We start from the raw sequence: 27557 nt of genomic DNA, 5'->3' as shown, positions 1-27557 counted from the left end.
GTGACTCGCGCTCACGAGAAGGGGGAATGGGTGGGCGTGTCCCTTCTCCCGTGCGCACCAATAAAATCGCAGCACAGCCTCTGCTCGCAGCAGCTCCATTTAGGAGGAGGAGGGAAGAAAAAAAACAAAAAAAAAACGGGCCGCAGAGGAGACGAATAACGGTACCAACCCTCGAGCTGGTTTTCGGCCTTTTTTTTTTTTCTCCCGAACTGAAAGTCCCGGGAGACGTTTAATGGCGTCGCGGTTCTGCTGACGAGCGTCCAACGAGCATCGTGGAAATAAACATGGCCTGGATGTGGAAGGTGAGCGAGCGAACGGAGAGAGACGGACGAGCAAAAGGGAGAAGGGGTCGTTGTACGTTTTTTTCCCCCCTGCCTGATAGACACGAAAACAACGCGTGAAGATGACATCGTTGCACGCCGATGAATGAGATGCACAAGGCGGGTAATGTCCGTCCTCATTTGGCGGGGGTCCATTCAGCGCGACTCCCCTTTTACGGGTGGTCCATTTAATATGATCGTAAAAGTGGGCCTGTTGTCATGCTGTCTGTCAGGCTTCATTATGCATTACAGGTGTCAGTTTCTGCAGATCACGTGGCGCGCGCGTCATCACCGTTTGCTTATCACTTTAGTCGATTGACATCAGCAAGTGGCAGCATCATGAAACGGTTTAGGCGCGAGCTAATTTCACGGCCTGCAGGTCTGCCCCCGAGATTGTGAACGTTTAGGTGTTTATTTGGGTTGTGTAGTATCAGCGGTGTGCGTTACAACTACAGCAATTACTTCAGTTTACTTAGCAAAATCTATATTAAAATTGAGAGATTATAAAAGGAGGGGCTACATTTCTTATTTTTGTCCCTTCAAGAGCAACGTCGTCAGCCTTCGCGGTGCATTGTGGGACTTGGAGTATCAGGAGCGTCTGCGTGACATATTTGCTAGCTAGCTCAGATGATGTTAAGGATATGTCCTATACGGGACACGTTTAAGTTTTTTTTGTTTTTGTTTTTTTGTCCTTCAAAGCAGTGTTGACCAACTAGGGGAACATGGAAACATTTAATAACGTATTACTATTTTCCCAGATGACTAACCTGTAGTACAACTACTCCAAAATCACAAGAGCTAGCTACGTGTCAAGTGTCAACTCAGGTGTCTCATTAAAGCTTAGATGAAAGAAAGAAAGTTAAACTGATATACGGTAGTGGGTTGGAATATTATTTTTGTTTAGTTCCTGATATTTAAAGTTTAAATGCCTGTTTAAAAGGGGACTTACTCAAGGATTTCCAGGGTTGTTGTTGTTGTATTTTTTTTTTGTGTGTGCTAAATGTTACACGAGTTATTTAAACCACAGGTTTATTTTGATTCGTTTTTTTTAATCTATCTATCTATCTATCTATCTATCTATCTATCTATCTATCTATATTTTTCAAGGCAACATATTTATTTTAATGTTTAATTTGAATAATATTTATTTTCAATGTATTATATTATTCATTTGTATGTTTAATTTGCATTAAAAAAATAATATAAAAGCTTAGTTAGGAAAAAAAATGTTCATGACAAAAAGGTTTGGGACTTGTAGTATTGTGGTGACAAGTTGCCACCATTTTTGTGGAATTTTCTCAAAAACAAAACAAAACAAAAACAAAAAAACATGGATTGCAAATGTTGCTAAAATTCTCCATGACAAATAAATACCATCATTTTCACCAATAAGCTTCCATTTGCGCTAGTTTAGTCGAGTTTAGGGCAAGCAATGGAATTTAAAACATCACGTTTTGACAAGTAAGTTCCTCTGATAAGAAGACATAAAACTCCAAATTTGTAAAACTCCTGCTATGTTGAGGGTCAAATTGACCCATTCGGAAAATCTATTTTGGTGAAACGGCATAGGTTCAACTTTGTCTAGTGGCCTTCGTTTTTTGATTTTCATTTTTAAAATGTGAAAAACATTGCATAACGTTATGTGATATTTTTTTGATGATTAAACATGAGAACCTGCTACGTTGACCCATGAACATTGTTAAGAAACAAACACAACATGAGGGCAATAGTTTTTTTTTTTTTTTATGACAGAAAAGCATTTTCCCACCACAAGAAACCTCAATTTCTCTGGAGCACTTTGTCCGATTTTTCAAAATTCTTGGTAGGTTGTACTCATATTCAAGTGACCATTCCAACCAGACTCCACGTTTTTGACAGACCGCCACTTTTCGGAAAAAATCTTGTCAAGTCGCTACTTGTAGTTCCAGCTGTACTTAAAAATAAATAAATACAAATTCTAATAAATGGTCATTTTATAGTAACGAGAGGATATATGGTCAAATGTCTCTTAAAAGCGACTACTGTTTAGTCAGATAACACAATGCATTGTGGGACTTGGAGTATCAGTGGTGGTGTGTATTACATAACTATCTGATTGAGATTCATAAGTAGTCGTAAAAAAATAAATAATAATAAAATTCGGGGATCCGATTTAATTAATTTTGGGGGATCGGTGATCGTCCGATCCCTTAAAAATAAACCGATCTTTTCCACAGATCTCGTCTCTCTCCTCAGAGGTCTGAAAAAGTATCCTCTTCGGCTGAGATAATTAATAGGCTTTTATTTTTATTTGAAAGAAATACTTAACTCATTCACTGCCATTGACGGCAAAAGACGTCAAATGATGCATTTTTTTGCTGGGATGGCAGTGAATGTGTTAATGTGCAGTTTAAAGCAAACCATTTTGCATTATTTCACAGATGTTGTTCAATGATTGGAACACTGGAGGTGGCTGCTTATGAAAAAAAAAAAATCGGGATCGGCAGGTCAGACATTTTAAAAGATCAGCCGGAAAATTGTGATCAGTGCACCTCTAAAAAAAACTTTTGTCCTTTAAATGTAACCATAGTCAGCTATTGCAGTACTTTAATGGGACTTGTATAAATGTGTCTTAACATAATTCCACAAGTTCCTATGATTTTCAAATTTGGGACACCCCAGAGTGCCCGTCCCCTAGAAAAAGGACAAATGTTGTTTGTCCCTAAATGGCCACCGTAGTCATCTATTATAGTATTTGTGGGACTTGTCGTATCAGAAGTGCGTGTGTTATGTGCTAACTAGCTAGTTCAAATGAAATATCAGATGATTTTTTTTTTAAATCCCATATTCCAAATAAAACATGGAGGACAAATGTCTTTTCTCAACAGTAGTTAACCAAGTATCAGAGAGCTGGTAAGCTAATAACTAGTCTGCAAAAATGTGTTAAGGGTGAAAGATGGGACTTGTAGTAACAACAGTGCATTATGTACATAAAACTTTGGATGATTTCAAAACCCCAGCCAGACATTTTTTTTTTTTTTTGGGTAAACCCCTAGAAAAGAGGACAGAACTGATCAACTGTCAATCGAGTGCTTCTCAGGTCAAAGAAATGTAATCCTTTTAAAATAGTTATTTGAAGACACTTTCTTTTAGCAACACTGAAAAACAACGTTTGACAGGAGCAGAGCCACAAAAAAAAAAAAAAAAAGCCCCAAGTAGCCAAGCTTGAAAAGAGTTTGCCATTTATTTTGGGCTCTTTCTTGCCATTTCCAATTTTCCTTCAGTCGGACTCATCGTAAAGATTTGATACTATCCCGACGGATGACGCCGTGCCGTGTCAGAGCGTGGGAAACCCGATTTGCATTCGTGACACGCAGGCGCTCCCGAATTCAGCCTAGGAAGCGACCAGTCAACACGCGACCTTGTGTGAAAAAGAAAAGCTCTGAATGGCAAAGCGATTGAGTGCGCGGCCAAGCGTCCGAGCCGGCTTGATCCCGTCACGTCGAGTGTGGGATCGCCACCTCCTCGCTGCCAAAACCGCCGTAATCCTCCGTGTGCTTTCTCACCGCCGGCTTTTCCCACCTTTCCCCCGGACTTGTTTTGCGCAGCGGCTCACCGCGAGCTCTCCGCGTCCTTGAGGCAGACCTCTGAGCTGGCGGAAAATCCCGTTATCTGATTTAGCGTCGTCGGGACTGTTTGCACTGCGCGGACGTGTTGCGTTTAAGCTACTTGAGTGAATTAACAAGCTTCCCTCTTCCGCAGCAGGAAAATAAAAACAAAGCAGTGAAGTGAATCTTGGCTAGTCTCGTGGGATCGGGAGACAATCCCATAAATATGTATACAATGGTGCCTTGAGATACACGTGGCAACCACATAACTTTGCTAAAGTATGTTTAGCTTCATGCTAACACACAGATGTCAAATAAGCAAAACGATAGCGTAGAGTGCGTACATATGTTCGCTCCCATTAATATCCGAACGCACCAGTGTGTTGTGTTAGCCAGACTACTACTTACACAACTCGGCTCATGTGTAATCAACTTGCTAGCCCACACAGCTAGCTAACGTTAGCCCCAGACCTAGCACCACTAAACCGCTAACTTTTAGCATATTAACAGTAGAGGTGGGAATCTTGGGGCACCTCACGATTCGATTGCGATTACGATTCAGAGGCGACGATTCGATTATAAAACGATTATTGATTTCCCCCCAGGCAGCAGAAAAAAAACAATGTATTTTGGCGCTTTTAATGTTTCGTACATTAGTTACAAAAATAGTACAAAAGTCCTCTCAGGCCTAAATAAACTACTATTTCAGTATCAAGTTAACAGTTCAAAACAGTAAATAAAATACTCAAGTCCTCATTCTGTAACAACAGCTTTTAAGTATATTCAGTCTTCAACAGAATAAAACATAGCATTGAGCAAAAATATATTATTTTTATCCACTCAAAAGTGCACTGAGGTATAAATGAAAGACAATGTGAACTACTACTTCAATACAAATGCCTTTAAAAAAAAAAAGTGCTTTCCTGCTTTTTAAGTTGTGTAAAGATGAACATGTAAACAAAGTTTCTCGGAGGTACAAAAAAAAAAAAAACCCTCAAGTGCTTTTCTGCTTTTTAACTTGTGTAAACATGAACGTGTAAACATTAATGGGATCGTTCGGCTTTTTTAACATGAATCTCAATTTGATCCTCACCTCCCGTGTGTGCGATCAGCGCTGACTTCGGCGTTGGACGAGAGGAAAATAGTCCAGCAAGCTGGCTGGGGTCTCGGAAATAAAGCGTTTTTCTTCTAAAAACTATTTGTTTTCAAAAGCGTGATACATTTCCACCACAATACTCTTTTCTGAATAAAGTCAGACGCCATTACCGCCAGCCACTACTTTTCTGTTCGTTCGTTCGTATCACTGCGCGGCGCCCTGTAGAACGCTAACCGACGCACTGCAGCCAGCTAGCTGATACTTCCGCCTGAAGTTGTTTGCCTTTTCGGAGCAGGTCTGATCTCACGAAGAGGTGGGTTGGTCAGCTCAGCCATGCTTGTTGTTGTTTTGAATGTCGAGGCGTGAGTTGTGGATGTGTACTCTCGGTCCGTCCCATTAAGCGTCCCGAAGACCGCGCGCGCTACTGCGTTTCAGTTCCGCGTACTTTTCGCTCCGGTCCACTTTTAGTTTCGCTTCCCTTGGCATATTTATATAATCGGAATTTGGACATTTGTGAATCGTTCTCGATTGTTGCACGGCCGAATCGTGAATAATCTAAGAATCGGAAATTTTGCACACCTCTAATTAACAGGAATTGTTCGTGGATTTCTGTAGTCCTTTATGAAAGAAGATTGATTATCTTCTGTGTTTAATCAAAATAACATATTTGTGAACATCTGTTTTTACTTTGGAAAACATTTACCAAACTGGCAGTACAACATTTCCAACAGTCACCGGTTAATTAATAAACAGTTGTCACGGGTGGAGGGTAGATGCCTTTGTAATAAACTTTAATGCAAAATGAATCCGATTAGTCGATGAATCAATTGAATAATCAATTCTAAAAATATTTGATAGTGACAGCATAGCCACAAAACCATCATGCGAGTACCGTTTCCGTCCATCCATCCATTTTCTTGACCGCTTATTCCTCACAAGGGTGTCGGGGGGTGCTGGAGCCTATCTCAGCCGGCTTTGGGCAGTAGGCGGAGTACACCCAGGACTGGTTGCCGGCCAATCGCAGAGTACCGTTTCCATCTCCTAGAAAATGTGTCATTTCGGCATTGTGGAATAATCTTTGATAAGTGGAAAACTGCTGAGTCGTAAAAGCAGGAAATTTTCTGACACACTTGCACGCTCGTTGTGATTTTAATGTTAAGATGAACATGTGGTGTGTTTTTATTTTTATTTTTTTTTAAGAGTAGAAGGGGCAAATATTAGTGCTTTATCCTCTGTGGGATTATGTTCCATTAGATGTGAGGTATGCATTAGCCTAATGGCTTCTCACTGAGCTCACATCAAGGTCACACACGCGCACGTGCACGCACACACACACAGGGCTGGTCACCTTTGTTTTTCAGGGCACATTAAGCTCCCTTAGCGACGCTAGCAGATTAGCGCTCGCTCGTTTGACCTGGATTGAAGGATTTTTGCTCTCATTTCATCAAGAATATATTTCAAAATTTACATGAGGCACCACACCGTGAGGTAATTCCGCCCTCTGCTGCCAATGGAGGGTAATGCGAGCATAAATGTTTGTCTTGTGATTTTTTTTTTTGACAGAAGCAAAGCAACCCCAGAAAGAAAGTTGCCTACCAGCAGTCTTCGTTATTTTTTTTTTCTAATCTGTTTTTGGAGGACGTATCCCCCACCTGAGAGACCAAATAGTGCAAAACAGCCTACAGATAAAAATATATTCTAATTCCCAACGCAATTAGCTGCTCCCAATGAAGCGGTTGTTTACGAAGCTGGAGTGCCGCTCGCCCACGCAAGCGCCCGTTTGGACGCCCATTTCAACCAATCGTGCCAAGTAAACAAGCTCATTTTCACCCTGAGAGCGAAGATTCTTGTTGATTGTCCATTCCACGTATGCCGGGAAATAATATCGAGCAAATAACGGCATTTTGTTTACGTCTGGCATTTTCTCGCGTCCTCTAAATTCATCCTGCAATCTGGTCACGCTTCCTCTTGCTCCCCCTTACTTCATCTCAATCCTTTCTGATGTTGTCGTGTTTCCTCCACTTCGACTTAATTCCTCCTGTTTGCTCCCAATTCTTCTTGTTTGCTGTCACGTCCTCTCACTTTTCACTACTTCCTCCCACAAAGAGCCTTTTTTTTTTCATGTTTACTGTTGTTGCTAAGTACCCGCGCCGTAACACGTCCTTGTTCTTTTCTCGCCCGCAGAGGAAGTCGGTGATCGCCACGGGACTGGTGGCGGTGGTGTCGCTCTTCGTGGTGGCCGTCCACCTGGCGGAGAAACCTTATTTCCCGTGGCAGCCCGCGCTGGGCGAGGCGTTTGGCGGCCACTGGGCGGCGTCCAAGCAGCCCTACCAGGCTTTCAAACCTCACCCGGGCTATGTCAGCATCCCCCAACAGGAAGTGAGTCGTTTTAATGTTTTGTGTTCATCAAAACACATCAACTGCCATGCTGAGATGGTAAAAAAAAAAAAAAAAAAAAAAAAAAAAAACACAAAAAAAAAAATGTTAAAGTGGAGCGCATTGAGGAGCTACAAAACGCCGCACTAGATAACTAGCAACAAGCATGGCCCTGGTTGATCTCTTATACTCTGCTGCCACTTGCTGGCCTTTTTTGGCCATAACTACCATTGCTTTAAGCGACCTCTTTAGGTCAGAAGCTGCATCAAAGCCACCTGTGTGTTCTAGCATAGAAAAAACATAAACGTATAAATAAATTTTTTGGTAGGGAAGGACAAAGTATTAAACTTATTTATACGTTCTTGGGTTTAAATTAGTTAACTCATTGACTCGCAGCCATTTTCACATTTCGCAATCCCGTTCGCTCCCGGCTGTTTTACTGGATTTTGACTGATTTTGCAAGGCCCAAAGAATATTGTGTTCAATTGCTATAAAAGCATGGAACCTATCAAAACCTATCAGGAAAAAAAAGTATGTTTCTACCTGTTTCCGTTTTGCAGCAATTAGCATTAGAATAGAGCTAAGTTTCATCAGTTTTCACAAATCTATTTAAAATTGTAATTTTGCTTTTGATGCCACCTGCTGGCCGTTTGTGTAATAACTACCATTTCTGCAACCGTTCTTTGCAGTTGAGAGGCTACATCAAAGCCTTCTGTATGCTCTAGCAAAAAACAACAAAAAAACATATAAATACGTCTTTGGGACACTTAAAACATTTAAAAAACGTATTTACACGTTATTGGGAGCAAATGAGTAAATGAGTTTAGGACAGAATCAAAGCAATGAATGTAATTTTACAGCTAAATAATGAAGATGCTAAATAAATAATCACTAAAATTTACCAGTAATGTATATTACATAAAGTATGTATGTACTGTATATGTGGGGGCAAGTACTGCTTCTGACAGCACCACCGCCCAAAAAGGCTTCACATGGAACCCTGATAAACGGTCCTGAATGTCATCCAGTCTTATAAGAAGAGCAGCGGCTTCATTCATCAAGTCGCCGGATGGCAAAAGCGTCTTTTTGTTTGATGTTTGCTTGTCGCTTTTGTAGCACACTCGGTGATCCCATTCTGCTGCCTTCAAAAGGCTCGCTGCTGGATACTCCCCGCGCAATTTATGGAAATTGAAATATCAAAGCGCCTTAATTCCCAGACATTACAAGCCGGGGAGGCAGCGGGGAAAAGCAGCGAGCGACGCTCGTGGCGCAAAAAAAAAAGAAAAAGGCGAATTAATGTCAAGATTTGGATTCTCTCTCTCTCTCTCTGAACTTGCTTCCCTTCATCCTTCCATACTTCCCTCCATTCTTCCTTCGCCTCGCATCGACCGGACCAACCAGGCGGGGAGCGCCATTGTTGGGGTGCATGGGGGTGAATGTTAGCATCCCTGTCAGCGACAATTTAACAGGCGCTCATATTTCAGCCGGATGGTAATCTGCCGCCATCCGTAGCGCTGTGTCACCGGAGGGGTTATAAATGTCTCACCCGCATGTTTAATGCATGACGGGCATATCCCTCTTTTCACCGATTCTTCCAGGTGTGAAATATCTTCATCCCAACTGACCATGGCATTGCTTAAATCGCTGCTTTTCTCAATGGAGTCTGGTCGCTGCCAATCATGGCGACACGTTTGACAATGTGACCTGAAGACTTTTTTTTTTTAAAGTTTGTTATGTTACAGCTTTTATATTGGTAGGATTCTACTTCCTGCTCTTGTTTCCATTGATAGGGATCTCAACCGGATTTGGTAATGACCAACTTGTTGTGCGCACTTTGATTTGGATCTTCTGTGTGTTGGTACTCTTAGCCATATCCAGTATTGACCAACCTTTTTTTTTTTTTGTAAACAAAACACTTTGATTTTTGTTTTGTTTTTTTGTGACATGATTGATGCATTCTTCAGTATGTTTGTGGTGTTATTGCTTTTATTTTGATAGGTTTCCACTTCCAATTTTTGTTCCCTTGATAGAATTCACTTCAACAGAGCAAGTTTTGTGAACAAAGCACTTTGAGTATGATCTTCTGTGACTGTCGAGAAGCATCTTGAGTCCAACTGTTTGTGCTGTTACTGCTTTTATTTGGGTAGGTTTCTACTTCCTGTTCGTGTTCCTTTATAGAACTCTCAGGCATAGCCAGGACTGACTTTTTTTTTTTGTTAATAAATAACTTAGATTCAGATCTTCTATGACTTTTGGTTAAGTTGTTGTTTTTTTGTTGTTGTTGTTTTTGTTAAACAAAATACTTTGATTTAGGCCTTTTGTGACATGACTGTTTCTTTTATTTTGGTAGGTTTCTACTTCCCATTCTTGTTTCTTGATAAAAACTCTCAGCCATAGCTAGGATTTATATTTTTTTGTGCGTGACGTGCGTCAAGATATTTGTGCTGTTACTGCCTTTATTGTGGTAGGTTTTTACTTCCTGTTTTGGTTCCCTTGTTGGTACTCTTAGCCATATCCAGTACTTACCAACTTTTTGTAAACAAGATACTTTGATTTGGGTTTTTTGTGACATTATTCATGAATTCTTCAGTATGTTTGTGGTGTTGCTTTTATTTTGATACGTTTCCACTTCCCATTTTTGTTCCCTTGATAGAATTCACTTCCACAGAGCAAGTTTTGTGAACAAAGCACTTTGATTATGATCTTCTGTGACTGGCGAGAAGCAGCTTGAGTCCAACTGTTTGTGCTGTTATTGCTTTTATTTTTTTAGGTTTCTACTTCCTTTTCTTGTTCCTTGATAGAACTCTCAGGCATAGCCAGGACTGACTTTTTGTTGTTGTTGTTGTCAGCAAATAACTTAGATTCAGATCTTCTGTGACTTGTGGCATGCATTCTGTTGGAGCTGTTTCTTTTATTTTGGTAGATTTCTACTTCCTGGTCTTGTTCCTTTATCGAAGTCTGAGGCATAGCCAGGACTGACTTTTTTTTTTGTGTTAATAAATAACTTAGATTTAGATCTTCTGTGACTTGAGTTATGCATTTTGGTTAAGTTCTTAGTTTTTTTTTTTGTAAACAAAATACTTTGATTTAGGTCTTTTGTGATTGTTTTATTTTGGTAGGTTTCTACTTCCCATTCTTGTTTCTTCATAAAACTCTCAGTCATAGCTAGGATTGATATTTTTTGGTGTGTGACGAGTGTCATACATTTTGATCAAGATATTTTTGCTGTTGCTGCCTTTATTGTGATAGGTTTTTACTTCCTGTTTTGGTTCCCTTGATGGTACTCTAACCATATCCAGTACTTACCAACTTTTTGTAAACAAGATACTTTGATTTGTTTTTTTTGTGACATTATTCATGAATTCTTCAGTATGTTTGTGGTGTTGCTTTTATTTTGATAGGTTTCCACTTCCCATTTTTGTTCCCTTGATAGAATTCATTTCCACTGAGCAACTTTTGTGAACAAAGCACTTCAATTATGATCTTCTGTGACTGGTGAGAAACATCTTCAGTCCAACTGTTTGTGTTGTTGTTGCTTTTATTTTGGTAGGTTTCTACTTCCTGTGTTATGTTATAAGCAAATTGTGGGCAGTAAGGCATTTATACACGAGCATCTGTGTATTATTGGTAATTTTAGAGGACGTTTCTCAGCCGTCAACAGACGAGCACAGCGCGTCTTTCAAGGAGAATGACTCAGCGTAGGCGGAGGCGTCCGGCGGGAACGATTGTGCTAATGTAATAATCACGGCCTATTAATGAACGCCGCCTTGTGCATTTTAATCAACGGCGTTGTCAAGTTCACAGCAACACAGCCATTGAGCGAAATTAACGCAGCGTTTTCCCAAATGCCCCACTCTCCGCTTCTGAAAGGTTGTGGTAGGATTATGAGGATTACAAAAAAAATGCCTACAGCATGTGCTAATGTTTGATTTATTTACAACAGGGGTGGGCAAACTGTTGTGCTCAAGGGCCACATTTTATTTTTAAAATGGATGTAGGGGTCTGGTCATTTGCCGAGGAATTAAAAAAAAAAAATACTGACGGAGTGGTGCCTTCAGATGTGAGTTAAATTCATTCCGTGACCACACTCGTATCTCAAATTATCTTACCCCATTAAATGGAATGAAATCCAAGTGATAACATTTGCTAGTCCCCATAAACAGAAAATGCAAGTGCAAAACGTATCTGTACCTAATGTATTGGCCTTCCCTTCCCTGGTGGCCCGGATATTGTCACATTTGCTAGCGCCATCTTGCGGTGGGGGTCTGAAGTACACTTGTATCTATTTTGCTTTTATTTATTTTATTAATATTTACAATAAATCAGCAAATCAATTATTCAGTGCAATAAATAAAATTGAACAATTTATGTTAATATTCATTATTAAAATAATTGTAATTTAAAATATTATTTATAATTAATTGAATTAACCCTATTTATTAAAAATACTATGTTAAATATTTATTTTATTATTTACCAATAACGTAACTAATTATTTAATTATCTAAATCAGGGGTGTCCACACTCATGTTAGCTCAGGGGCCACATGGAGTAAAATATATTATCAAGTGGGCCGCATTGGGAAAATAACGGTATATAACTTAAAAACGATTGCCGTCATTTATACGCCGATTTTTGTGGACCAGCCCGAAATTACGGAGCTCAACTGTAATCACATTGTTCCGAAAAATAACTCAAATGCAAATGGAATGCGACAACATTGCCGGTATACTTTCCGGATGTATTAAATCGACCGGTTTTGCATATATATTGTTCCCAGAATGCATTGCGTGGCGCAGTTAATGATGTTATAAAGACGCTAATATCATATCTATTTGTGTTACCAGTAATTTAATTTGTGTTGTATTTAACACATTTATGATTACAAAAAAATAATAATAATTAAACAAACCGTAGTTTAAGTTGTGTGTAAAACAATGACATCCAGGACGACGATTCCCCATACAAGTTGCATTGCTCATCTGAGGACTGCTTGTGAAATTACAAATTTATATGTTTTGATTGTGGCAGGCTGATTACTTAGTCCGCCATTACAATTTTTGTATTTTTATTTTTTTTAACTTTACAAAATCATCTCGCGGGCCGGGTTAAACCCCTTTGCGGGCCTGATCCGGCCCGCGGGCCGTATGTTTGACACCGCTGATCTAACTAAATAAAATATGACTAAAATTTAGGAAGAACTGGCAAAATAATAGCAATGCAAATGCTCAAGATTTGAATCCATGCAAGTGAATATTCAGCACTGATTTTATTTTAGGACTCTAACGTGTAAAGTCTTTTTGCTGAAGGGCTCCTGGTGGCATCAGAAAGTGTAGCTAACCGGCTCATAGCTATAATGTTCTACAGCCACTTAACGCCGCCACTTCCTCGCCTCTCCGTTCTGCATCGTAACCTCCTGGGGCCCATTCAATTAACGTACTCGCTGACGGGGATATTACACACCGCTGTTAAAACCTGTGTAAGTTATGATCGCATCCATATATTTGATGGGCTCCTTCATGGGCCTCCTTTGCCAAAAACATCCCCATAATATTGTCATTGCACTCATATTAACGGGAAGTAAAAGTATAGTGTCGGGATGATTATGTTAAGTACGGTGTTACCTCAAAGCGGTACGGACGATGTTTCAAGTCGCATTTTCACATTATTTACTGCCAAACAAGTGTAAAAAGAGATGTTAACCACTGGATAATAAAACTAAGATCAAATAAAAATACTACCCCTTTAAAGGCTCTTACCCCAGAGGAAACGGGAAGGTAACATTGCATTTCACACAACTATTAAAAAAATGTTAAAACATAGGCAAGCATATGGAGGTTAGCTTGAGAAGCTAACATAGCATCGTCTCTGGCACAGCACGGATACGAGGGCTGGGTATCGATTCTAATTCCCTCAATCGATTTGATTTCGAATCACAAGAGTCCATCCAGCCCGATTCGATTCACTTCAATCTGATATCGATTAATTACAAAACATCAATTCTTCTTAAATGTAAAGGACAGAATAAAAACTGCACAATTATTAAATTCCAAAGTAAATTTTAACGCGCAACATTGAAATCAGCAAGGATGAGATGAAAATGTTCACAATTCTAATCCAATAATTGTAAATATAAATTAAAAAGTGCCATAAGTCAGGTCTTTCATAAATGTAAGAAAATATTTTTAAATTCATGTCAACCGTAATTTCAAGAAAACAAATATTAAAAAAAAAAAAACAGCCTTTAAAATTCTATTTTCTTAAGAATTTATGGGAAAAGATATTAAAATAATCGATTAGGGCTGCACAATATTGGAAAAATATGTGATATAGTTGCTGAATATAGCAATATTGATTGTGACATTATTATTATTATTATTATTATTGTTATAACATGTACCTAAAGAAATGACATTTTTATTATCTAATGAAAGAATTAATTTTTTTTATGTGGCAAAATAAGCAAACTCAATGTATTCTTAGTTAATTGATTATTAACTATTGGATGGCGGTGCACATTTTAGTTTGACTGGTCAAATTCAGAGAAAAGCATAAAATTCCACATTAAAATTCTATTTTCTTAAAATTTTATGGGAAAAGATATTAAAATAATCAATTAGGGCTGCACGATATTGGCACTATATGCCATATGTGATATAGTTGCTGAATATAGCAATATTGATATTATTGCAACATTATTATTTCTTCTTCTTCTTATTATTATTATTATTATTATTATTATTATTAACAACAACAACATTATTATCTAATGAAAGAATTACAGTTTTTCATATGGCAAAATAAGCAAACTCAATGTATTCTTAGTTAATTAATTGTACATCTCAATAATTTTCAACTATTGGATGGCGGTGTACATTTTAGTTTGATTATTATCCAACCCTAAATATAACCTTCATTTGGAGCATCTTCATAAGTTGTGGGCCTTGTTTGAAGAATGTTTAATAAGTTTAATTCCGACAAAAGCATAAAATTCCATATGAAACTTGTCTTTGCGATATGCATATTGCATGGGCCAATATCGCGATATCGATATTTTTTTACGCTATATTGTGCAGCCCTGGAATCGATTCATGGTTTTATGAATTGATATCGGGCTTGAAACAGAAATCTGATTTTATTTTTTTTTTAAACCAGTCAGTGAAGATCCAAATCAAAGTGCTTTGTTTACAAAAAGTCAATTAAAAAAAACAAAAAGTGAGTGACGCTAACCTTATCCCGTATTCCCCTGCGGCAGCCCCTGAAGCTGAAGTGCGAGCTGTGCAGCGTGGTGTCCAGCTCGGGCCAGATGCTGGGCCAGGCGGCGGGGCCGCTCATCGACCGCTCGCCGTGCATCTGGCGCATGAACAACGCGCCCACGCGGGGGTTCGAGCGCGACGTGGGCCGGCGCACCACGCTGCGGGTGGTGTCGCACACCAGCGTGCCGCTGCTGCTGCAGCGGCCGCAGCACTTCTTCGGCCAGAACAACGACACGGTGTACGTGGTGTGGGGCCCGCTGCGCAACATGCGCACCGACGGCAAGGGCGTGGTCTACAACATGCTGCGGCAGGCGGCCGACAGCTACCCGCACGCGCGCATCTACGCCACCACCGACGACAGGATGAACTACTGCGACATGGTCTTCAAGAAGGAGACGGGCAAGGACAGGTGAGGCAAAAAAATGGCGTCAACCGGTATGGAGGCCAAACATTTGTTTTTGCATGAACATCATCGAGTCGTATCTCAAATTAACTCTTTGACTGCCAAAAACGTTTAATAACGATTAGTAAAATCGCGATGTATGCTGCCGTAAACGTGAAATGACGTCATCTAGGGTTTGTTTTTTGTTTTTTTGTCAATGGGCGGAGCAACGTCGAAATGCCCGGTCAATCAATGGGTTGTGGAATCAAAAACACCACCTAACTATGGCCAGCAGATGGCAGCAGTGTGTCTCTTTTCAATGGGCTGCTGGTGTCTGGAATTGAAATGAACAATGAAATGTGACGGAATTTGATGGAATCTGATGAATGCTCGTAATCAGCGAAATGCAACTGTGCAGGGGTTGAATTTTTTATTATTTTTATTTTTTTTCATAACGTGTGGCAGTAAAAGAGTTAAAGGTCCTGATCAGGCTTTGTCTTTTTTAATAATTAGGTCAATATGATCTTGTAAAAATTCAGAAATCAAAGGTCCAGAAATCATTGGTGCAACCTAACTTAAAAATAAAATAAAATAAATAAATAGATAACCTAATTAATGAACATCACCGCCACCGCTGCTCGGTCGAAACGTACTGTCATTTCTTTTCAAGAAACTTTGACTTGGATGTGACCAACGTAATGAGTGGAACATTTTTTACAATCGGATTGTTTCATCTGACTTTGTAAATGTGTTTGAAGACTGAAAAAAAACAAGATACCGCTTGTGTTGTCCCTGTGTTTACTATTCGAGCGATATAAGGAACACTGCCAGATAGACACAGCAAGAGGATAAATACGTGCCGTGCCGACTGAGTAGAAGGACCGGCGGGTGGTTTTTCAAGTGGCCTCACGGGGCCTCATCAAAGTAACTTACGCTGCGCCGGAGGCCATTTCCTAAAGAGAGGCGTTTACGAGGCGCCTCGTAAGAAGGTGCAGGCGAAAAGTCCACCGTTAATTTCCCGCCTGCTGAGGTCGTGTCGGTGCCGTAACAAAAGGCTGTGATGCCGGCACCTGGCTGGGAAGTTTAACACTCAACATTCACATTTCAGTCCTCCTCAAGCAAAAACCAGCGACAAAATCTCAGTTTTTTTACTTCCTGGTAGGCTTCTACATCAGCACTTCCAAATACAGTCAAACCTCGGTTTTCGAACGCTTCTGTTCTCGACCAAAACGGTTTTTGACCAGAAAATTCAAGAATTTTATGTCTCAGAACTCGTCCGAAAAATCGCCTCTCGACCAAACTGAAAAAAGCCGAGCCTACCTGAAGGAGACTCACTTGGAAGAAAAAGCCAAAAGTTTTGCATCGTGTATTAGCCCCTAATCATGGGTCCAAAGAAAGCAAGTGTATTTTTTTTCCCCATCATTTTAGATAGGATATCTTCTATTAAAATAAAACAGTGTCTATTTCTACCCTTTTCTATTCATGGTAAACAGTATACAGTGCAGTTTATGGTGTCAAAAAAAAAAAAACTTGGAAAAAGTTTTTTTTTAGACTTGGAACGGATTAAAATTATTTACATTAATTATAATGGGAAACATTGTTTCGGATTTCGAACGATTCACTTTTGGAACAGCCCTCTGGAACGGATTATGTTCAAAAACCGAGGTTTGACTGTATGGGCACACAAGAAGTTGGTCATTTCGCAGTGGCTCCTTCACAATGAGCAAGTGCAGTGTGAAAAGGGCTAATTAGCACTTTGGTTGACGAATAGTCCTTTTTCTTCTAAATCACAACCTGTCGAGGCGGTTCACTAACGAGCACCTCTGCTGGTTGATGAGATCGCCTGTCCCGCTTTCTCCATTTACCGCAACGTGTCACGGGTGTTTATCCGTTGGCCATAATCTGCAAGCTCGCGCACACTCGACGAGGTTTTATCGCCGCCACCCGCCGAGCTGAGCAGTGGCTTCCCGTCGGATGCTATCGGTCAACGCGGCAGATAAGTGACCTCGCTTAAATCACGTTGTCACACCCGCTCGCCTGCCAAGAGTGTTCATTAGATGCCGAGATCCCATCTGTGGATCCATGGCGACACATTCGCCGTGCTAGCTGGCGGTGGTTCGTCGGCGGTTTCACGACACAATCGTTAAAATGTTTCATTGGATTGTGCAAAAGTGGTTCGAATAAATGCCGCTCAGTTTGGAAATTCGGGGTTGGGATCTTGGCTCAATTCTTGTGTGGAGTTTGTTCTTGTCAGTCACATGCAACAAGGTGGCGCCAAAACACTACTTTTATGCTTTTAGTTATGAGGAGTTGATTCGTTTTTACATGCGACGTCACTTTTGCAAGGTTACTAACTCGTAGAGCAGAGGTGTCCAAACGACGGCCCGGGGGCCATTTGCGGCCCGCCGTCCATTCTTTAGTGGCCCGCGACATATGCTAAAAATGGCATTTGACTCAGTTCAAATAAAATAAAAACAAAAATGTTTGGAGATGGTCAAAGTAAGAAGGGAGGGTGTCGAAAAATAACAAAATAACTACAACTAAAATTCAAAATAAAACAAAAATAAACAAAATAAAATAAAAACAAAAAAGCTTTAAAAAAACAAAAACTAACTGAATTGACATTTTATGTTTACAAAACTAACTAGAACTATAATTACAGCAAAAATGTACTTTGTTTTTGTCTTTGGTGTGATTTTTAGTAGATGTATTTTGATATCAACCGGAATAATGACGTTTGAAAGTATGTCACACAGAAGTGACGTCATCTAGCAGCAGCCCATAGAAAAGCACCAAAAGATGACATCGCTCTCACGGTATCTTTTAAAATATTGCGCACAAGTAATACACCTTTAACAAAAAAAAAACTAAGACTAATACTGAAACTAACTAAAACTAAACTAAGACTAAGACATTTATTAAAGAACCAAAATGAAAAATTCCAAAACTATCTTATAACCGTACTGCCATATTACAAATAAATTGGTTTATATACTGTAGCATTTTTCTAAATATGCAAAAGCACAAATAAATTATTTGTACAATTTTTAGGACTAAGCACAATTTCTCTTCATAACATTATGTGGCCCTTACGTCCTTCTGATTTTCTGTATGTGGCCCTCAAAGAGGCAATGATAAGTGTGCCCGGTCCAGGCAGACAGAAGCAATGGAGTGAAGAACGTTGAACATATCTTTCGTGTTCCGATACAATGACGTCTCTTCTCCAAAGTAATGAATGCAACACAGCTAAGCTGTTCAACGGATTCTTTTTTTTTTTTCCCTTTTCAAAGGCCAATTTTTCCATGCGACCGAGCGGCGGCGTAGGACGCTCGCAGGCGATTATGAAGCCCGATTACCCAGGCGTGACATCGGCGTTAATAAAGCGAGATTAAAAGGATGTTGGGCACATCAGCCAGCGCGGAACATCTGCTGCCGCCTTGTGATGAGACCTCCATTTTGAAAAGCGTCTGTTTGTCCTTCAGGAACAGAACATCCGGACGCTCGCTGTAGAACAGCGGCGGGAATGTTCTGTTCTGTTTTTTTGTTTTGTTTTTTTTTGTTGTTTTTTTTGTTAGTGAAATGGCTTCGCAATATGACGGGAAACGGTGACTGCTGACAGCCTGCGTCGGAGGTGACATTTTGTGCGTGTGGGCTGCTGTGTTGCGTTACGTCATGCGCTCCACATGCTGTTATGTTTCGGAGCACTCTGAATGTCAAAAATGAGCAGCCCGACATTTGATTTTCCCCACAAACTTTTTTTTTTTTTTGCTTTCAGAGATTTTTACTTGCCAAAGCATGAGGTCAAAGTTCAAGGTCACACCCAGTACAAACACAATCATTCCACGTTTGTGCATCTGATGGCTTTGTGGAGGCGTAGCAGGAAGTTTTGTTTTTGGTGGTGATCGATCTTGACCTTAAACTAAATCACCCAAGGTTAAAGGTCACAGTTCAGTTAAAAAATAATAATTTTGGGACAAACTCTATTGAAGCATACCTCACGTTAAAGGTCACGGTGATGGCTTTTCAGATATGTAATTATTTGATCAATACCTTACCCCAAAAAATAAAATGTCACCAATCCCCAAGCTCCACCAGTAACAAGGTCAAAAACCATTGTGCAACAAATCATATCATGTCTGACCTCAAATTAAAGGTCATCATGTTGTACGCTTTCAGGTGTGCGATTCTTTTATCAATATGACCTCTCGTGAACGATAACGAAAACAGAAAATCTCCACAATACTCACGAGGAACAGAGACCAAACGAATGAAAAACACATTTGAAATTGAAAGTCTTGATAATAGCAGTAGTTTATTATTTTGTCAATAGGACCATGTGCAATGACACAATTAGGGGTGTCAAAATTAATCGATTAATTGACAGGTATTCGATTATCAAGTTAATTGACAACTATTTTCATAATTGGGTGATCGTTTGGAGTTATTTTTTAATTTAAAATTGTCCAAAACCTCTGATTCCAGCAAACCAATTAATTAATTGTTCACTAATTTCTGTAGTCCTTCATGAATGCAAACATCTGTTTTTACTTCGGTAAATAATGACCGAACTCGTAGGTAACATAGTAAAACATCAATCCCATCCCCCCCATCCACTTTTTTATTATTATTATTATTATTTTTTATCATGATACGAATACGAAATAAATACCAATTACTGATTAATGCAGTAATCAAGAGAAAAAAATGCTCTGGTATGGTAATAAAAAATTAAAGTGAATCCGATAAGTTGATTAATCGATTGAATAATCACTCGATAAATCAATTCTAAAAATATTCGATAGTGACAGTACTATAGGCCCGACCAATACAGATCAGATTGTCTGAGGCCAATGCTGATATCGATATTTGACAGAATAAAATTCCAATGACCGATTAATGGGCCGAATAATTTAAAAAAATATATAAACAATAACTGCGATTGGCTGGCGACCAGTCCAGGGTGTACCCCGCCGACTGCACAAAGCCAACTGAGATAGGCTCCAGCACCCCCCGCGACCCTTGTGAGGAATAAGCCGTTAAAAAAATGGATGGATGGATGGATATAAATAATAATTTTTTTTTGGTCCCTTAACACAACAATAAATATATGAATTACTGGCAAACCAAAGGGTGAATGTCTGAACGCAATTATCTTTGTCTTATGATTTAATGCATGAATGTGTTGAAAATAGACAAAAAAAGGGCTCATTTTGTTTTGTTGATTAAAAAAATGCTACTAGACACAATGAGCAAAAAAGTGCTGTTTTTCACAGGAAAATCTCACCAAAGTTGATTACTTATAAAACTCCATCTACACCAAACGTCCACAAGTTACATGGTCAAAAATTCATTTTGCAACAAATCATATCATGTCACACCTCAAACAGTCATGATGAGAGATTTTGCGTTCCCTGTTCAATAAATTAAAAAAAATTAAAAAAAAGATTGAAAAAAGGTATTTAAAATGTGTTTTTTTAAGAAATTCTCCCCTGTTGCGGCACCAATTTGATATTCTTCATCCGCCTTCTTGCTGGCATCGTAAGTAGCTCGTTAGTGGCCTTTGTCAAGAAAGCAATAAAAATAAGCAGCAGCTGCACTCACACGCTCTACAATGGCTTCTTATTGCCCTCCGGTAGAATGAAGAAACGCTTGAGCGCGCTGACGCAGGCGCCATTGCTCATTCGCGTCATTAAAAATGAAAAGCAGTGCTGTGGCGTCCTTGTAGGGGGCCAATACAAAATAAAAAGACAAATAAATGTTGCTCGCCTGCAGCTCTGTTTAGGATTTACGTTTGTTTGTTTGTTTGTGTTTGCAGGATCCAGTCGGGATCGTACCTCAGCACCGGCTGGTTCACGCTCATCCTCGCCATGGACATGTGCAAAGAGATCCACGTCTACGGCATGATCAACGACACCTACTGCAAGTAAGGCGGGAAAACAAAACAAAAAATGTTACCCTTTCGAGCTCGTCATCCCCCCTCTCAAAATCCGCCGTCCCCCTTCCGCAGGACCGAAGGCTACCGCAAAGTCCCCTACCACTACTACGAGGCCGGCAGCCGGGACGAGTGCGCCGAGTATCTGCTGCACGAGAGCGCCCCCTACGGTGGGCACCGCTTCGTCACCGAGAAGGCCGTGTTCGCCAAGTGGGCCAAAAACCACGCCATCAAGTTCTTCAATCCGGCCTGGCGGCTGTCGTGACGCTCCCCAAAAAACGCTCTCCGTCGTCATCCATCGGGTGTTTTTGCTCGTTTGGCGAGTCGAGTGGCCGACGACGACGGACGGACGCTTCCTGTCATTGACGTCATGCGGAAGTTGAGCCAGGATTTCTTCTTCTTTTTTTTTTTTCTTTTTTTTTTTTAAACACGAGGACTAACCCGAAGGGGCCAGAAAACTGTCTGTTAGTTGGTGATACAGATGTCATGGTGAGTTGCGGTCACGGTAGTCGCGGTCTGGCAGCTTCAGAATTGAGCGCTCGCTCAAACTGAGCCGCAAACAAAGGCAGAGACATCGGCACTCGAAACCTTCACAGAGCGTTTGTGGGTGTTAGCAGTTTTTTTTTTATTTTGTGGTCCAAGTCATGCAGCAGTCCAGCAAAGATTACAATCGCTTTAGTACCACAAAGAAACTAAAGAAAGTCCTTGAGTAAGCTTTTTGGGACTGTCTGCACTGAATGAGCCACAACTGAAGGCGGAGGAAGAAGATGTTGCCACTCCAAACCCTTGTAAGCCTTCGCAGTTTTTTTTTATTTTGCGCTGCAAGTCATGCATCAGTCCAGAAAAATACTTACATTGTTTTAATACAAGGAAAAAGCTGAAGAAAGTCCGTGAGGAGACTTTTGGGATTGTCTGCTCTGAATGAGCCACAAGTGAAGGCAAAGAAGGAAGATGTTGCCACTCCAAACCCTTGTAAGCCGTCGAGGGTCTTAGCAGTTTTTTATTTTGTGGTGCAAGTCATGCAGCAGTCAAGCAAAGACTTCATTTGTTTCAATACGAGGGAAAAAAATTCTTTTGGGACCGTCTGTCCTGAATGAGCCACAAGTGAAGGCAGAGGAAGAAGATGTTGCCACTCCATACCCTTGTAAGCCTTCGAGTCTTAGCAGTTTTTTATTTTGCGGTGCAAGTCATGCAGCAGTCCAGCAAAGACTTAAATTGCTTTAATACCACGAAAAAACTGAAGAAAGTCAATGAGCAGACTTTTAGGACTGTCTGATCTGAATTAGCCACAACCGAAGGCAGAGGAGGAAGATGTTGCCACTCCAAACCCTTGTAAGCCGTCGAGGGTCTTAGCAGTTTTTTATTTTGTGCTGCAAGTCATGCAGCAGTCAAGCAAAGACTTCATTTGTTTCAATACGAGGGAAAAAATTTCTTTTAGGACCGTCTGTCCTGAATGAGCCACAAGTGAAGGCAGAGGAAGAAGATGTTGCCACTCCATACCCTTGTAAGCCTTCGAGTCTTAGCAGTTTTTTATTTTGCGGTGCAAGTCATGCAGCAGTCCAGCAAAGACTTCAATTGCTTTAATACCACGAAAAAACTGAAGAAAGTCAATGAGCAGACTTTTAGGACTGTCTGATCTGAATTAGCCACAACCGAAGGCAGAGGAGGAAGATGTTGCCACTCCAAACCCTTGTAAGCCGTCGAGGGTGTTATTAGTTTTTTATTTTGCGGTGCAAGTCATGCAGCAGTCAAGCAAAGACTTCATTTGTTTAAATACGAGGGAAAAAATTACTCTTGGGACCGTCTGTCCTGAATGAGCCACAACTGAAGACTTAAATTGTTTTAATACAAGGAAAAAACTGAAGAAAGTCCGTGAGAAGAGTTTTGGGATTGTCTGTTCTGAATGAGCCACAAGTGAAGGCAGAGGAAGAAGATGTTGCCACTCCATACCCTTGTAAGCCTTCGAGGGTCTTAGCAGTTTTTTATTTTGTGGTGCAAGTCATGCAGCAGTCCAGCAAAGACTTCAATTGCTTTAATACCACGAAAAAAACTGAAGAAAGTCAATGAGCAGACTTTTAGGACTGTCTGATCTGAATTAGCCACAACCGAAGGCAGAGGAGGAAGATGTTGCCACTCCAAACCCTTGTAAGCCGTCGAGGGTGTTATTAGTTTTTTATTTTGCGGTGCAAGTCATGCAGCAGTCAAGCAAAGACTCTGAACTTTGTTTTAATACAAGCACTAAACTGAAGGAAATGTCTGTTAGCCAGATAGCCACTTTTGCAGAGGTTACTGCAAAATTAATCGAATCCTGGTTGTGGAACTCACAGTCAGAATCGAGTGTTAGATCTGACTGAGCCACAACTGAAGGCAACCATCGACGACGTGAGCACCACACTCGTGGTGTAAAATCTCGCAACGTGTCGGTCGTAGCATTTTATTTCTTTTTTTCCCCCCCAGTGCAAGTCATGCAGCAGTCCAGAAAATACTTAGTGGCAAATCCTGGTCATGGTAGCCGAACAGAAATATGTGTCTGAGTCATTTGAGCTACAACTGAAGGCAGATGTGATTTCACAAATCACAAAACAGTAGCCAAGTATACTTATGATGATGGAAGACTCCGTCAGGCCTCAGAATCGAGTTTCCGCTACGACTGAGCCACAACTGAAGGCAGATGTAAAAAAACTTGGGCACCACACTCCAGGTGTAAACCCTGACAAAGCTTCAAGCGTGTCACGTTGTAGTCAAACCGTCCAGTTCTTGGTTGTTTTCCCAGGCTGAGGTCAAAACTGAAGGCAGAAACTGTCTGTTAGACGGTTAGCTAACACTTTTCCCAGACGTCACTGCGATTTTAACCGAAGATGAGTCAAGGCAGTTGTGGGCGTCGAATGTTTGCTACGACCTACCCGCAACCGAAGGCAAATACGCCGTTGTTTCCTGTGTAGACCCTCACTAAGCCTTCAAGGCTCTTAGCAGTTTTATTTTTTTTCTTCCGCAGTGAAAGTTAGCTCCATATGTTTACTTGTAACTTATTTCGTATCCCCGTGCACTTTGACTTCGATGTGGTCGCACTCCTTCATAAAGTCGTGACTTCTTCTTTTTCAAGTCTCACTCCGTGTCGCCCACCTTCTTTCCGTGCCAGTGCCCCCAGCAGGTTGCACTCAGGACGGTGATTCATGAGGCTTTACGCTCAAATCTCCTTCAGGCTTGTCCTCAATCGGCTTTACTGTAGCTCAGTGAGACGAATCGCATCCTCTCGATGCTTTTATTTCTACAGTATTGACCATTTGCATGTGTCGTCACTTCCGTCATGGGAACGCCCCCTCCTGAAGTATGGACGGCAAAAGAACCACTTCCCTGGATTGTAACAATTGAATAGTGTACAGCGTCAAGTCCTTTGTCTAGTCGATTCAATTATAAAATGGTCGTATCTTGCTGTGCGGTTGGTTGTACAAACAGACAAGGGAGTAAACCAAATGTTGCTTTTTACCGAATACCTACTAATGAAGACAAAAGACGTCGATGTTTAGCGGCAATCGACAGAAAGTACTGACAGCCCACAAAACTATTCACGTATTTACAGCGAGCATTTTTTTTTTTTTTACGAGGTTAGTAGATCAATGTTCATACATTTTACTCGTAAATGTACACTTACTACATACACTCGAACAAAGATTGTAACAGGGGTGTCGAATTAAGTGTTTCAAATCACATTAACGATCGTTAATGTGAACGTAGTTAGCGTCCACTCCAACTGCACACACACAACTTTAGTGAGCCCAAGGGACACGCACACACGTTACACACATACATAAAAAAAGCAATAAAATGTACCCCAACAACTATGAAAGTCGCTGGTTGTCACCAGATATAACAGACGGGGCATATGGTGGTAAAGGAAGGATAGCTTGTTGAAACTGGAGAATGTCAGTGTCAGTCGCGTAGGACGATGTTTTGAGGGGGAGGGAAAAAAAAAATCTTTACCTGTCGGCCGGCTCCTTTCCTCGTCTTTTTCAGCCCTCGACACACAAGTCATCTCTTCAATTGAACATTAGTATGTTCTTCGACGTCTATACCAGGGAACTTGGCATCAGGAGTATCATTCTCTGACAGAATTAGCAGATTTAGCGCCGTAGACATCTCGCTAGTAAACTGTTTACATCCGTTTAGCATGACTGGCCCACCGAGTTTGACCCTCCTCCCTCGACTCGTGAATATTAATTAAGTGTGGTGACGTGTATCGTGCTGTTCCCTATTCCGGTGTTAAGTCGGCGATTTGATTAGTTTCGTGAAAACAGCAGGAGGCAGAAGGTAGGGTCTGTTTTCAAACCAGCCATCTCCATTTTCTATAAATATCGCACTCTATGAGCAGCTACTAAATGTTCCACTTCTGCCGACAGGCGAACGTCAGTTGAACTAGCAGATTCCATGGCTCGATGGGCAATAATAACTTTTAATTTGTAAAATAAAAGTCTCTTAAGTACCTAAATCACTCCGCGGCCCGTCCACTTCCATTCAAACGTCATTTCCTTCCGCCGTCCATGGTGTGGCAGTCACGTGACCACGTGACGTCGGTGCAAATGGTCAATATCGTTTTTTTTTGTTTGTTTTTTTTAAACCACTGTTTCCTCAAATAGTGGCCGTGTGCATCATCCACTTCAGATAAATAAACGCCTTCCTTAAATAAAAAAGTGCGCAGGTAATTGCCGAACGAGGTTGCCAGCTAGCCAAAACAGCAGCACATAAACAGTCTCTCAAATGAATGCGGAGACTTTGGCGCATGTTGCAGTATTTATGCAGAGATGGCATCTTTCGTGACACTTATTGTTCCCATATAGACTGACTCCATGATGTTGTGTGGCTCTATTTATGTTTTATGTTCATGTTTTATGACTTCATTTGTTCCACCCGGTCTGTCCTTTCCGGTAATATACAGTATGTTATGCTGATATGCCGTCTTTTTAGCATTCAAGTAGACTCTTAACATGGGGCTATTCCATCATAGTTTTTTTTATTTCGTTTTTAACTGCACTTTTCCTTGGCATAAATTGTAACTTACCGATTACACCTTCCCCAGTGTGAAGGTGATTAAAATAAAACTGGCCACTATTTGTGGAAGTGCCAATTTAGCAGGAACAAACGTAGCAGGCACCTGGTTAGCTAGCTAGCTAGCTAGCATCGTAACCACATTCATGTGAGGCACCTGGTTAGCTAGCTCGCTAGCTAGCAAGCTAGTAACCACATTCATGCTGTAGCTCCAGAACATGCTAGCAGGTCAGTCCAGTCGTATTCACCTTTCCCGCATGTTCCTGGCATGTAGCAACATCCAGAAATTTACAAAACAGACCTTACGTTTCTCAGTGTTTATTTTTCACAAAGAAAGAAAGCTAGTGCTGTAGTAGCGAGTCTAGCGACACTGGCAGAGGTCACAGGTGAGAGGTTAGATTTCCTCTGGCAACGTTTCGGGTCACTGTGAACGGCGACAGGCAGCACGCCATTTATTTATCACTTTTGTCCAGTTCTACTGGAGGCAAGATGAATTTTGATGATGTCATCGTGCATGTTTACCTCAATTGTGGGGACAAACAAACACACACACTGTGATTGTGCAGTCAACCGGCAGCTCTCAGATCAGATTACATGCGAGTGACTTCATTTTAAGCGTTGTCGCTGCTATTATGTTTTTGTTTTTTGTTTTTTTCCGGTTTTGACTTGTTTGCACCTCATTGATGACAGGCCACTCCATTACGGTACAACTGCAACACTGTCATGAAATCCAATGCTACAATTTCTGCCTTTACAAAGATACAAATCATAGAGCAGTATGTTTATTATTAATATTGTGGGTTTTGCACTGCATCATATTGAGAGTTTCTATGTTGACTTCGTTTGTTACTTTTTTTAAATTTCAGGTCAAGTGTCCTTGTAAACACCTGCGAGTGTGTATTACGTGTGATATTGAATGTAACACATCACTTAAGTATTAACATTTTTAACGGCGCAAGATTAGCATCAAAATGCTACTTTTTTTTTTTTTTTTTTAATTCATCAGAAAAACTTTTGTTTGTCATTTGCTTTGTAACTGTTAGTGGCATATCGTGAATATTTGATTTTTTTCTCTCCTTCAATTGAACTTGAATGTATTTTGTTGTTGTTTTTCAGCATTAAAAGAACCTTAAAGGCACTTGATTTCACGAATGTGGCAAGGCTGTGTTTATTTTCTCCAAGTGCATGTAATGTTATTGTTCATCCTAATTCCTACTAGAAGAGGACCACCTTCATACTTGATCCATCTGTGGGAGTGGAAACGGCCGATAAGGCCAATCCGTACCCTGAAAGTTGTGAGACAATTGTAGCAAGACAGCCCAGTGGCAGCTTGTGATTTGGGCTCATCCATGACAGGTGACTTGCGTGCTGTGCGCTTTAAATTTCACTAGTGATGCGTTGTTATGCCTCATGCACTGCTGCTTCTTTCCTGACTGCCATGTTGGACAATATTTGGGGAGGGTCTCCCGTGAGTTGTGGGCAATGCTGAGGTCCTTCAGAGAGGCTTTCAGGGTTTCCTGAAATACTTCATTTTCACCTTTGGGAGCATGTTATGGCCAGCAGTT

The 27557-nt window shown here is 40.6% G+C and overlaps 1 protein-coding gene across 1 annotated transcript; it reads left to right on the top strand.

Annotated features, from left to right (window-relative positions):
* Window positions 1-142: 142 nt before the first annotated feature.
* st6galnac3 (ST6 (alpha-N-acetyl-neuraminyl-2,3-beta-galactosyl-1,3)-N-acetylgalactosaminide alpha-2,6-sialyltransferase 3) lies at window positions 143-27140 on the top strand. The gene is made up of 5 exons (XM_077514610.1): window positions 143-302; window positions 7188-7382; window positions 14635-15044; window positions 20833-20940; window positions 21025-27140. The coding sequence occupies exons 1-5, from the start codon at window positions 285-287 to the stop codon at window positions 21212-21214; spliced, it is 921 nt and encodes a 306-aa protein (XP_077370736.1). The 5' UTR covers window positions 143-284; the 3' UTR covers window positions 21215-27140.
* Window positions 27141-27557: the final 417 nt, after the last annotated feature.

Source organism: Festucalex cinctus, chromosome 1, assembly GCF_051991245.1.
Source record: "Festucalex cinctus isolate MCC-2025b chromosome 1, RoL_Fcin_1.0, whole genome shotgun sequence".
In the NCBI taxonomy this organism is placed as follows: domain Eukaryota; kingdom Metazoa; phylum Chordata; class Actinopteri; order Syngnathiformes; family Syngnathidae; genus Festucalex; species Festucalex cinctus.
The sequence above is the reverse complement of the archived record's forward strand: the minus strand, read 5'-3'. Positions and strand labels throughout refer to the sequence as shown.